Source organism: Chamaea fasciata, unplaced genomic scaffold, assembly GCF_029207755.1.
Source record: "Chamaea fasciata isolate MVZ Bird 193981 ecotype frontalis unplaced genomic scaffold, bChaFas1.0.hap1 SCAF_1, whole genome shotgun sequence".
Lineage (NCBI taxonomy): Eukaryota > Metazoa > Chordata > Aves > Passeriformes > Sylviidae > Chamaea > Chamaea fasciata.
The window spans coordinates 84632234-84646968 of record NW_027094086.1 but is presented as its reverse complement, the minus strand read 5'-3'; the positions used below and the strand labels follow the sequence as shown (position 1 = coordinate 84646968).

At 34.6% G+C, this 14735-nt stretch overlaps 1 protein-coding gene across 3 annotated transcripts in view; it reads right to left on the bottom strand.

Moving 5' to 3' along the window:
• The window catches only part of EXOC2 (exocyst complex component 2), a 147950-nt gene that overhangs the window by 25785 nt on the left and 107430 nt on the right, over positions 1 to 14735 (bottom strand). For all 3 annotated transcript variants that reach the window (XM_066187219.1, XM_066187200.1, XM_066187210.1), the window contains exons 22-23: positions 14256 to 14372; positions 10228 to 10369 (exon numbers count right to left, since the gene is read on the bottom strand). In XM_066187219.1, the coding sequence (XP_066043316.1) occupies positions 10228 to 10369; positions 14256 to 14372 (259 nt within the window). The remainder of the gene's footprint in view (positions 1 to 10227; positions 10370 to 14255; positions 14373 to 14735) is intronic.

The following is a 14735-nucleotide window of genomic DNA, read 5'->3' as shown; positions in this document are numbered from 1 at the left end:
GTCTGCATCTGCACAGGAGGTAGTATAATGCTGTATTTTATATGGCCCTTGAAGAATCTCCACCACAAGACACTTAAGCATTTTTATCAGGGGAAATCACTCACTGCTATGGATTGTTTCTAGTGAGTACCTACATGCTAAAGGTTAATAAGACAAAACTATTCTCTGAGCACAACAGTGTGAATTATAAGAACTACACAGGCAGGTCCAGGCACAGAAAATTCTGGCAATTTTAGAGCTGAGTTTATTTGGACTAATACCAAAGTTTTAACTTGGGACTTTCCATCTAAATGTCATACACAAATCTCTGATCCTTTATCATTTGAGCTAGAGGACTATGGCTTCACTACAAACACAGCAAACCAACCTCTTCTACAGATCAACCTTAAATGAGAGCCACACTCACCAATGAATATGTAACAACACAACTAAGTTTCACAGATACTAACTGTGACTTGTAAATGCTTCTTGATCTCACACTGCTCCCATGCATGCTGCCTTCTGAAATTGTGACAATGAACCCAGTATGATCTGGGTAAAGATTGCCAGAGGGACTTGGAAACAGTCCAAGAGAGCAGCCACAAGATCTTTTAGCAGCTAACACTACCCAACTGCATATTCTGAGAGAAAGAAAAAAGTGTCTACAATTAGCACACCTGTGGAAATAAATCTTCGAAGGAAGAGATTAAATCCAGGCTAAAAAGCCTAACTAGGAACTCCAGAACAGATCTGATACCACAGTTTGGAATTACAGGTAATTTTACTTTTCATGTGACTTACTCAGTCCACTAGTTTCATTACACCTCAGTTTGTTAAAGACTGCCACAGAAACTACCTTAAGCATTACCAAGATAATAAAAAATCTGGTTTCTAAGAGTAACAATTGAAGGAGCAGTCTAACACAGCTTACTCAAACACCTCATTCACAGCCAAGGTTTGAGTTTACTTTGGCTTATGATCCAACTAGTAATGAAATAAAACCAAATAGTAGTAACAGTGACTATTGACTTGGAGTTCTAAGCTTTTTGGCCTATGATCTTCTCATACCACCCTCACCTCCCTAGTCTTCAGTTCAGGCTTCCAAACCCATCTGAACCAACCCCATTGAGTTCTTCCTCTCACATACTTCCACCCATTCATTTCTGCTCAGTTAACCTAACCTGCAAACCCAACCTGTTTTGTGCTCCAAAACTGCTACCAGCATCATTCCATAACATTGGGGCACCCAAAGAATTCAGTAAATAAAACAACATTTGTGCCGATCAAATGCAACATAAACATGAAAGCATTCACTATGCCAACAAGTTAGACCATGGAGTATTGTTTTGTTGATGACACAATTTATTATGACTTTTCTTTTATTGAAAGGGTTGAGACAGTACAAAACTTCTGTGGATATACCCTCATTCATGCTTGTAAATAAGAAGTGCTGTAAGAGAGGGGAAAAATGCTTGCCCTTTCTCCTCTATGCATTATCATTGATTCCAATCTCCAATTAGCTTTCTGCTTTGAGCAATGCAGGGATTAGATCCTATTACCAAAGACAATCATAAAAATACTAAATTATATTAGAAGATCTTAAGTGTTTCTCAAAGAGTATGCTTGAGGGGCTAAAAAATTTAGGTCTCCTTGTAACAAAATCAAAACCAAAACAAAACAAAAGGTTGTTGACATTAACACATGTCCTCACAGAGGCTGACTATAAACAAGAAAATTCTGAACTGATGACAAGTATCATACAGCTTCCTACAACTGGCTAGACAACAGAAGAGACTTCTGAGTTGTCAGACATGCCTGATAAGCAAATCCTCTGAAGTTGCAATAAATATAATCTCCTTCAGGTATTAGAGTGACTTGTCATAACATCAGTTAGAACAGGTGCATGAGCAGATACAATTCTCAAGCTACAAGACTAAGCTTCTATCTGACCAAGGAATCACAGCAAGACTTCATTTTAGATATACAAGGATTTTGCCCTCATGCTCTTCCCATCACTAAAGCAATATAAATGAAGTCTGGTTTAGGTCTTCAAACTTTTCAAATGGGACAGACCCTTTTCCCAAATACATTATTTCCCTTTTTAAGATACACCTTGCTTAAACAGTCAGTTTTCAAATTTGCTGACCACTTAATTTCATAGTTTGAGAAGAATGCAGGTTTCCCAACTTTTAATGAAAAAACACCGAAGATAAAATGTTTTTGGAGCTTAATTCATGGAGCTTAATAGTCTTTAGCAAGACACAGACACATAGACAGAAATGCCACAAGGTATCTTAGCAAGAAGTTTGATAGGTAAAGCCAAACAGAAGCTGGAAAGTGATGAATTGCAGTCTAGTAAACAACTACAGGTAGGGTTAATAGCAGAAAATCCCATAAATCAGAACTGTGAGTGAGGGAGGACAAGTGAAAAGCAAGAGGAAGCATAAGGTATAAACCAGATAAGATGCAGATAAACTCTACTGAATGCTTGTACATGCGGAGTCTAGAGGTGCCAAGACCAGCCAACAAAAACTTGAATCAAAGTTAGCAGCAGAAAATCTTGCATGCAAGAAGTTGGAGAAGCACAAGAAGATATCTAATAAAGTCAGCATACAAGTGCAACTCAGTGTGTAGCAAGCAGGGACTGGAAAATGCAGTATCTCTCCAGGACAGTTTCTAACGGGATTTCTATAATAGTCAGAAATTAAAGGTAACATGTTGGCAGAAACTACAGGAAGATGAAGGGCCATTGCCTTCTTCTGTTCTCATCTTTTGCAAGGACAATGTTCATTCCATTTCACCAGCTAGAATAATCCTAAATATTTTTAATTCAGACACAAATATAATACAACAATACAGTGTTGTCAGAAGTGAGAAATACAATGAAACCTAAATGCCTCAAAGTGAAATTGAAAAAAAAATTCAGGTTAAAATGAAATTACACAAATGAAGGTATTTTGAAACATGTATTGAAATTTGTGCTTACGTTTCAGGCAGCAAATTAATTTTTTACAAAAAATGGCAAGGCTAAAATATGAAGGTCCCTGACTTAAACAATTTTAGTACATGATTCTGCTCTGTGAAGAATCATGTGTAATAAAACAAATGCTAGAACTGTAGTCATTCAATGCATGGATTGTTACACTTGCTGATTGAATGGGTCATTTAAGGATGAATGAATTCAACTCATCCTAATACAAATTTGATTGTTATATATTTGGTATTTCCTTACCAGAAGCACAAAGAATCAATTTACTAATGTATGTTGCAAGAGCAGCTAGTTTGAATGAAAACCAGCATATTTTAACTGGACTTTTTAAAGACTGCTGTATATAAGAATCCTCTGGTGTCTTAAACAAACTACTAGCATTTTGTAACAAAAACCCCCAAACTGACAAGTCCTTTAGCAACCTCATTTGCCAGTACAGAAGACTTTTCTCCCTTAACAATAAATGCAACAGACCTGCAAAACATTGTTTTCTCCCTGTTCACATACATGGCACATTATATCCCTGCATCAAAATACCAGAATTTGGCCTTACTACAGGACAAAAATGCAGACAATTCCTAAAGACAGGACATCAACAGTTTGAGGACTGTTGGAGTTCAAAATCATCTACCTGATGTAAATAAGATAATTCTGAAGCCATCCTTCTAAACGGTTAGGAGAAATCTAAAGGGTTACAGAGATTTCAAACAAAACTATTTTGCACATTTCAGTCAAAAAAGTAATTGCTTATTTCTAACAAAAAAAAAAAAAAAGAAAAAAAAGAAAGAAAAAGAAAATGATTTGTACTATATCCAAATGTTTTTAAGATGTAAATGCACTTGTCATCTTTCATGTAAGCAGGGTGCTAGTGCCCCAAATTAAACAAAAGAAGAAAAGTTAGGGTTGACAAGTATGTCGCTGCGTAACTACAAATTAAATATGCCTTTTGATATTTAATTTTTAACTGTTGAGTACCTTTTCATCAGGCTATTGCCATTAGAAGTTTTTTATTAGATTATTAAATTAGACAAATAACAGATAAAAGATGTGACAAGTATAAAAAAATCTGATTTAGCAGATCTGACGCACTTAATCTTTTACTGTGATAGTGGCGTTTCATATATTTGAAATGTTTCAAACAATGATTTCTTAACACACCAAAGAAGAAGAAATTCAGATATACCTTGACTATATTCAATTCATGCCAAGTGCAGAATGAATACCTAAAAACCACAATCACCTTTCAGTTGAAAGTGCAAAATCACCTAAAACTTTCAAAGCAATGTGAAATTTTAAATACTACAACCCCCCGAACACCTGACAACACAAGTGAAACACGGAAGATACATATTTTAAAAAGATTGTTAGAATAGCAGCTGAAAATCTGTATGCTTGTGAACTCTGAGTGAATGCTGGCTAGACTGCACAGCAGACAGCACTTAAAAAATAAGTTATGAAGAGAGATCACCATTATCTGAATAGTTCAAAAAATAAACAAACATCAACCTTTTTTTGGTAAACAAATCCTCACATACTAGTCTTACAAAAATTAATACAGTAGTTGCATATGTAAACAAATTAAATATAATCAAACTTACCAGAAAATGAGAAGTAATTGGACATTTGCATGCAAAAGCTTACATTAATAATCTAAAAGATCGAATGCCCACATACTTGTATTACACAAACATTAATGCACAGAAATCTTTTCTATCCAAATTCAGAGCAAACACCACATTCACTCTCCAAAAGACTATGGCCTTGCAAGTCAAAAAAGATTATTTTTTTAATATTAAAAAATCATGTAAAAGTAGAAATAAAAAAGCTGCCTAATTTTGTGACACGACTAGGACATAACTTAAAAAACCCACAACAAAACACAATTTACTACCAAAAAGGAGATGTATGAACAGGAACAAAAAACCTCCTTTGTATGTTAAACTATCAAACCGACCAGTATGCACAAAAAATAATCTAAATACATACTTGGCAACTGATTAAAAACTATGTTTCCTATTGTTCCTTTCATCTCGTTTAATTATGCTAATAATGTGGAATAAATTGGAACAATGTTTCAAACAAGAGAAAAGAACTAAACTAGATTTCACTGCTGCTGCATGTTAAAATTAAACTCTGTCTTGTAAAGACTCAGAAGTCAACATTGAAATTAAAGTGAGAACTTAAATGAGTCATTTATTAACAATAAATCTAATAAAGTTAATAAAAGTGCCTTCTAACACCAGCAGTCACACCTTAGATCAAAATAAAGAGCCAAACATAAAATCACTTTGTGCACAAGCTCTGACATTCAGATCCTTCGTACTGAAAAGCGCATGCATGTTGAAAAACTAAACAGTAAAAGTTTTTGCACATAAGCTAAATGAAAATTTGCCCCATGCAAACAATTTATCCTTTTTTATATTTAAAACTGTAACAAAAAGCATATGTATAAGGAAACATCTGATAATTACAGGACAATTGCCTAAATGAGCAAGGTATAAGCTTCTTCCACACTGACAGAAACAGGGTACCATACTTGAATAGTATACATTTTTCAAAGCTTGCTGAAAAGGCAGGCATCTTAATTTTATTCCAAATTCTTCTTCAGAACTGTTGATTTAATACAGTTCTTCTCATTCTTGTATTTTCCTATGAATTTTATGATGCAAGAAATTGCTGTCCCCAGTACTTTACAGCCAGATGCCTGCAGGGCTGCCAATGACAAATAGTGGCAAGGTTTCTGGATAAGATTTTTCTGAATGTTTTATAATTTACAAGACTTTAGCTAGTCAAATTAACCATAAATGTTGAAGCTGACAGTATTCAAAGAAGGCGTTTTACAGATAAAGACAAAAGTGCTTAAGAGAGTTATTTACATGACATAGTAAACTCTGTGGACAGAAACCTACCTGCACCTCTTTTCCCCATACAGATTATGCTTCACTCACTTCTCAAATACTGTAACAGCTCAGGATAGATTTTTGCTTGTATCAGTTTCACTTAATATAAAAAACAGTTGTATTTCCAAATCAGCTGTCATTTTATGAAGCAAGTCAAGTGTACTCGCATGGGAAAAAAATTTTAAAGATGGAATTATAAATTATTGCATTTGTGTAGTTTTTCTTTGTGCATAATTTTTACTGATATGGAAAAGAAAGCAAACAAAAAACCAGACTGGAAAACAGAAAATTGTCTTACTGCGTTGGTCTACACAGCTCAACAACAATACTGGCAATAAATATATGAAATTTCTGTACAGGAAATTTATGTGGATTAGATTCATTTTGCTAATTATGTAGACCTTGACTTTTGAAGCCTTGATTCTCAAAAAGAAACAACGTTTATAACACTGTCAAGGCAAAACATTTAGGCTATTGCTGTGCTACCCAATGGTATTGCCTAAACATAGCACTACCTGTAGTGATACTCTAAGTATACAGTAATTCATACATAACTTCTGTAAGCTGTGCAAAGAAAGTAATCAGTAATCAGTAATATTAATAGGTTGTTATCCCTAGAGGATGAAAGTGCAAGATTGAGGGGATTTCTTAAATTACACAGCAGCCTCTGGTAAGATCACTTGTCTAGTGAGTATCAGATTTCTCAGTCCTTTTATTTGCACTTCAAGCCTGTCTCTTGTTTGAATAATCCCGTGCAATCCATTTATATTTCTAAATAAAAATGGATTAATTCTATTTAATTTCATTTCTAAATTCTACCCTAATGTATGTTTTTAACTTGCTCATGTAGTCCTGGTTTTCCACCTTGCTCCACCTCCATTCCTTGCTTGATACCAATCTTCATCACAAACTTTTTGTTCCAGTCTCTCCCTTTCTTGCAGTTACATTATTTCCTATCTCAGCATTAGCATCCTCCTCCTGAATAATTCCATCTACCCAAAAGCATGACTTCCAATAGTCCAGATCAGGTGGCTTCTGCAGAGAACTGTTCAGAAACAGCTGTAGTCTTGAAGCTCTGGACTGGACAGGAGATTCACCACCAGAAAAATCTTAATCTTGTTCCGAACCAAATCATGAGTATTTTCATACATACATTTTCAAAAATGTCCTTTGCAAAAGACATATCATGGCATCAACATGCCCCCATTTCTGGTCTGATTTTCAATGGCCAGATGGGATGCTTGAAAGTTTCAGACTGAATCAGGGAAGTTATTTGCCTTTTACCTTATCTTTCAAACATATGGGTAAATTGATGTTTTGACCTCTTCTTTCCCTTCAGAAAAAGAACTGTTCTTGTCAAAATTGGCCTTTTTGTTATTATCATTGGTACTATTTGAAAGCTAATGCAGAAACAGCACATTAAAAAAAACCTTTATGCCAAACTCTCATGTCCTGGCAATCACCCAGTAAGGATACAACACTACACATCACTGGTAGCACCACTCAGGAACACAACTGAGGCCTAATTAGTTTGCCCTGCCACTTTTTTTTTTTTTTCTGTTTTTTAAAATTAAAGTTATGAAAGTCAAGACCCAAACCAGGCAAATGAAAGAAATCAAATCTTTACATTTTGCAGACATAGAGATTACTGAAAACAGATAATGATTTCCAACATACAATTTCTTCTTAAATTAATATGTCACTGTAACAAATCATTGAGTGAACAGTGTGTTTGACTCAAGTTAGACCCACTCCCAGTCATATGTACACTATTTCAGTTTAATAAAGTAGGTATTTTTCAATGCTGTTGGAGATCAAGTGTAACAATAGAGCTTTGTTTGTTTTGGGTTTTTGTAAGAGGAAAATAAAAAAGATAGCATGTCTACTCCAGTATTAACTGCATTGTTTAGATTATGTATGAGTAGATTTTCTCAACTAAAATCTTAGGGTACAATTTAAAGTTGCTTGTGAACAGCAGTTTATGGAAAAAAATCAATTATATGGCTTTTGGGTAATTTTTTTCTTTTTTAGATTGAATACTGGAATAAGTCTGATTCTCATTTGTCCCACAAAGAGTCCCAGTCCTTTTCAATTCACCCAGCCCTTTTCAATAATGAAGTTCCTCTACCTTCACTGAGAGGCGACCTATTAATCACTTACTACTTCAGAGCACCAAATATTTCCAGGGTCATTGAATCATTGCTACAATCAAACAAACTGAAGGTCCTCAAAGCTACTCTTTGTCTGGGTTTTGGCTGGGACAGAGTCGATCTTCTTCCTAGTAGCTTGCACAGTACTGTATTTAGTATGAGAATAATGTTGATAACACATCCACAACTCAGGTGCTGCTGAGCCATGCTTACACTAAATCAAGGAATTTTCAGTTTCTCATGCTGCCCTGACAGTGAGTGGGTGGGGATCCATGAGAATCTGCGAAGAGACACAGCTGGGCAGCTTTCCCTGACTGGCCAAAGGATATTGCATACCATGCGATGTCATGCTCAGTATATAAACTAGGAGGAAAGCTGGATGGGGATGGGCTAGGCATCGGTCACTTAGTGGTGAGTGACTATTCTTCATTTGCAACACTTGTTTTTCTTTCTTCCTCCTTGTGGTTTATTTATCTCTTTGGTATTTTGCTTCTCATTAAAATTTGTTATTATAATTTTATTTCAATTATTAAACTGTCCTTATTTCAACACGTGTTTTTTACTATTACTCTTCTGATTTTTTCACCTCATTTCACCAGGGGAGGAGAGGAGTGACAGAGCAACTCTGTGATGCTTAGTTGTTAGTTGATGTTAAATCATGGTACTTTTATACCAGTAGTCAACAGAGTACATCTGACAGAGGTTAACTAATCAAAAAGATAGTTAATCACCAAGGTGAGGAAGCGCAGAAGCATCTATATGTTCCTTTTAAATATGTTTAGCTTGAGGATTAACAAAAACCAAACCAAACCAAACCAAGCCAAACAACTTTTCCACCATTTTGAATTGGCCAACACTATGATATGTAATCCTGAAGAGATGTCTCCAGTATTCACTGTCTTCACTTTAATTTTTGCCACAAAGTTACAGAGAAAGTATATTCAACCAGCAATAAATTGGACAACAAGAAGGCTAAGGCCCACCTGTATTAGAAATGCAATATTCCCTTTAAACGAAGAAAAAACTATAGAATTATCCCTAGAGGCAATGTGAGCCTAGTAAGTAGATGACAATGCACTAGATCAAGAAATGAGCATGTAAAAAGCTGACACATATCTTTGTCTTGGTTAGTTGGTGGGAATCCAAATGTGCCAAGTGAAAACGTACTTCAAATATGATGACAAGTTATGTATTATTCAGACACGTTTTTGAATGTGCAAGATGAGTATCTAACTTATTTCCGCAGTACGTTGTATGACACTGAATATTCTGAGCACAAAAGTAGTAACAAGAGATGGAAGAGACACTTTTGTCTAAAGTTATAAACTCTAAGATCCTTCTGCTTTTGAGCAAACAAGCACCTGCAGATCTTGATTCACAGATTACGAGCGTGCCTCTTGTAATTACTTCCATATCCAATTTTTAAATATCACAGAATTTTTACTAAGTCTGCCACATACAACTCCATGAAAGTCGAAATAAGAATGTACAAATTGATTAGGACAAGATCACCTTCCAAATACCATGTACTATGTCACTGCAACTAACTTCTACTTGGTATTAATCAGACAGTCATGTGATAAGTGATTTAAATCTATCAGTTTTACATAGGACAAATTACATGTTCTAAGGACCTAAGTGTGTACAGTATTCACTACTGCAATAACAAAAAGGCAGACAAATTTATACACTATGCTCCCTCAAAAGACAGGATATTAAAGCATCTAAATAATGACTAACATCTCAGTCATTTTAAACACCTTATACCTGCCCTTCAATGGTCTAACATTCTTTGCTGAATGTTATAATATACATTTTCTCATAATTTTACCTTTTGAGAACTGTAATTACATCTATTATCAAAGTAGCCAGATTCTATTGGAAAATATCCCAAACTACCTCAATGAATTTCATAAGAAAATAGAAAAGATGGCTTTTATAATTCTTTCTATTATATACAAGCAATGAAGCAAAATAATCACAAAAAACAAGTATTAAAGAGATTATCAATAATGAAAGCAGCTTTAATCATTTGGGGGTATTTGAAAAATGATTTAGGAATTAAGTAAAGTCTGTGAGAAAGAACTCATAATGAGAACATGTCAAAAGTTAAAAACACAGACTAGAAGAAAGTTTTTAATTGTACAGTATATTTTAGCTCCTATCAATCACTGTTAAAATCATTTGAGTTTAATAAGCAGATATTTACCTGTTGGAACGAGACAATCTTTCCAATCAAAATATCCTGCATAAATGCCAGGCTCTAATGACCCAACTATTGGATCTGCCTTGAATTCAATGTACATTTCAAACAGTCTTTGATCCAGCTCTTTCAATGATTCCATACTAACCTAAAAAATTAAACAAAAAAAGGGAAAGAAAAGGAACATAGTAAATAGTCATCAACTAAAAGAATTTAATCACATATCCAAAAAATTTCCTCATGTCTTCCTTAATTTCAGAAAATAGCAGCAATTACTGACACATTTCAATTAATAATTACGTATATAAAAACTTCAAAACTTCCATATTATCTGTCCATCCTACCCAGTATAATCTTTTCCCTGATTATATTCAGCAATAGACACTTTCATGAAAAATACAAGGAATGCCTAAGCAGGCAGATCATTCAGTACCTGTCTACTGGCATAATTTTTTTCCTTGCAAGTCAGGAGGTCCTTATCTTGCAAAGTAAACAACTGAATTTTGTGAATGCTTTAAAATATACCCATAAAAATTTCCATCCTTAAACATGAAGATTTTTGTACAATACTTTAGATTTATCAATTTTAATTTTACGTTTCTCACTATATTTAAAAAATGACATTATTTATTTAGAAGTCTCTGTCTTCTGAAACTGAACCTATGGACTTCCCCTCTGTACTTCAACAAATCTCTGTACAACAGAAGCAGAAGCTGCAGCTCATTAACATCTGCAGAACTCTTAACAGCTCTCCATGCATTTTTTTGTAAATTCACAGAATTTAGCCACACTGAAAGCTAAGGGGATAGGGACAGTTTGTTCACTGTATCTGAACAACGCTAAATTTTATACAAGGCTTTTTTATTAAACATAGGTTCTCCCTGTAATTATAGCTTCCACAACGATTCTATAACACAACACGTATCATAAAACGTTGAAGTAGAACACCAGTATCTAAACATAGTAATGGATGCCAAATGTAAATAAAATGAAATGAAAATCAAGATCAAAATCTCATCTGACTTCTGATGAATTGTATTTACCTTTATAAATAAGAGCTTAAGAAACACAAAAATAAAGCCTTTAAACTAGTGTTCATTTTCCTCAACAATTAGGGGAAAAGGCACACATACATACATACACACACACACACACGTATATATGAATAATAATTTCAAGAAGTAAAGGAGTTTAAAAGTGAGGTCTGCTTTAAAAGCAGGTCTCTAGATCAGACTGGGAATTCAGAAAAAGAAAGAAACTCCTTATCATTCCTTTCAAAGGATTTAATACTGCAAACTGTAGAATAAGGGTGGAACCTTATTCACAAGAGGGATATCTCTAAATTGTGCTCTACTCTGGTATGCCTACATTGTTATATGAAGAGAAGAAGGAACTGCAGTATTTGAGTCAGGAACAGAAGCAGAGAATCTTTCAGGAAGGAGATCACAAGTGTAAGGGAAAACAGTTGTTATTGAGATCAAGGCTGATGTTAGGAAAGTTGGAATGGTGAAGCTGGTCCTCAGAAACATGACACACCACAACTTTCCTGCTTTTCTAGGTGACGAACCTTCTTTGATTTGTCACAAAAGAATCTCTATCCCAAAGGAAAGGCTTTCTATAAGAAGATCAAGGTTATTTTCTTCCTCTTTCCCTTCTATCTGACTGCCTATTTTTTTAAAAAAAGAACACATTTAAAAAGGTACAGAAATCCTGCTCTTTTTTCCTCTTATACAGGTTTCAAGACATTTTTCACTTCAATTTCTTATGCTTAGGGAAAATAATAACCCTTAGACCATTCCTATTTAGCTCTGAACTAGTGGGAAAAGTAAGTTGGATTGCAAAGTCCCTGCAAATATGCACCCATTCAAAGAATCTGTGAAACAACTGCTTCAATGTTCCTCACCAAAGTGTTTTAGAATTAAGTAATTCCACCTTCCACTTTTGCAGCCATTCAGTACAAAAGGTCATCTGCATATTCAATACAGGTTTTCTTGTTTCATACAAGTTCTCTTCAACCTGTTTCAAGTTCAATACATGATTAAGATAGTGGTAACCAGGTTTTTCAGCTGGTGGAAAGATTGCAAGAAAGAATGAACAATCTGATCTGAAAGTAATTTTGAGCCCAGGATTGGGGGAAGGAAGCAGAGCAGAAGTCCTTAACATCCACTGTGTATACCCATTTTCCTGTTCCTCAGGTGGGCTAAATGCTTACAAAAATATACATTTCTCACATTGTTGTCTTTCTGCTATGAACATCCCTGTGACTACAGTTTTCAATTCTTGCATTAAAGCCGTTTTGAGCCTCTACCCTTTGATGTTATCAAATTATCAGAACTGTGGAAACAATTTTTAATTCAGACGCTTAATGAGCTGGATGAATTTTATGGGATACATCTTTTTTTGTCTACTTCCTAAATGACTAAACTGATGATAAGTTGAATTAAAGAATCTCCACAGAGAAGTACAAGAATCATGAGCATGTGCCAAGGTAACATATGCTAAAGACACAGTGTAATGTTTGGCTGCTTTATGTAATTTTGTATTTGGCACACTAAGAAAAAAATTTAAAATAACCACATAGAATGTAAGGAAATATTCTTGGCTACCATTTATAATTTCTGTACTTCAGACTATTAGATAATAATGTTTTCCCTACTAACAAAGGCAACTTTAAAAAAAAACAAAACAGCCCAGTGCAAGAACAGATAGTTTTTTACTAAAACATACTACCAAATTCACTTTAAAATTAAATTTAAAAAGCTGACAGAATTTAAAAGTATAATTTAGTTTCAGTCTTTTCAGATACAAGCAAATCTTTTAAAAAAATACCAATTCTTTATTACAACTTTTAAATCTAATATTGAAAGAAATTAAAAACTTTCAGAAGTTTAGGTGACATAACAAAAAACTGAAACAATCAACCCACCCCTCTAAACAACTGTGAGCTTCCATTCTCATTTAAAATTAATAAAGGGCTCAAAAATTTCCCACTTATGATGACTATCTAATTATCCAAATCCCCCCAGCTGACATTCCCCATTGACGTGTCCCATACATGCAGTATTGCACCAGAGTTTTCAAAGGGTTAACGCAGATTGGAAATCAATCTGCCACTTAAACATCTGAATTTGGTCATTTATAAACATACCAAACTTTGTGGCTGTGCAAGGCAGGGTGTTGAACACATACATAACAGATGTCTTAGCTGCTGCCAACTGTACTCAGCAACATCAACTTTCAGTAGCAAAAAATGGCGATTTCCAGAGTAATTTTCTATATTTTACTAACAATATAAATCATAGCAATCCCTTTCATATGCTATTCAAAACTACTTAGGCTGTAGAAATTCAAGCAACATTCAGGCAAAATGGGACTAAGGATGTACTACATAGTTGAACAATCAGTTTGAGTGAAATACTGTACTCTGTACTGGAAAAGATAACATTTTACTTCCAACCAACAAATATTTCTGTAAATAAACTAGCTTTATGGTCCTAAGGATTAAGTCACAACATTTCTCATAAGAAATGATTAATCTTTACAAAAAGGCAGGAAAATGAGACAGCTACTGCCACCCACTTTGACATTTTCGTTCTTTGAAAAAGAAAAAACAACAAAAACCCCCCCAAAACACAACAAAAAAACCATGAACTAGTTTACGAACAAGACCTATCAGTAATGCGATTTCCAGATGAAATAATTTATCAAGTATATTCCTGAGATAACAATCTTTTACTCTCTGCATTAAGAGAACACACTGACATTAAACAGCTTTACTAAGAAATCTGATAAGCACACACAGGTCCTGAACAAGTGCTCACATTTTCTATATCAGCTAATTAAGCCCTGTATGAACACACTGAACCATATCCTTGTTGTTGTTGTTATTGATTCCAACTAATGCTTGGAGCCCCAGCCATTTGTGGAAGGCTCACCGAGGAATACTTTTTGGATGTTTGGACCTACTTTTCACAGAAGGCAAACCAAATAAAAATCTTCAAGCCATGATGCTTCATTCCAGTGCTCTCACTTACTTGAGTTATTTTATCAACACCTTGGAAGCCATGTTTCTCAAAATGTTCAGCTATATTTAGGAAGGTATGACGTTCCAGGTAACGGCAGTTACTGAGTGCAATTAAAAGTCTCTGCTCCTGAAAATTAAGAGAAGAAAGAGCAGAACAGTTGAAATAAGAAGTATCAGCATAACCAACACTGCAAATGTATATAGAGTATTTTACTAAGTCTCTGTGCATAATAAACACTCTCATGAATAAAGCAGGGTATACAAATACTATTGTCAATAAACTACTGAGAACTGAATGAATATCAGGTATGATGATTGAACATGACGCTGCTTCTTATAGGATCCAGGGCATTCATTGGAATAGTTATGACTAATTCAGAACTGCGGTTAAGGCTTCTTTACAAAAATTAGGTTTGGACAGCTTTCCAGGAAGCTGTTTCTGGATTTTACTTTGTTTCAAGAAGTATACTAAGAATTATGACCATCATAA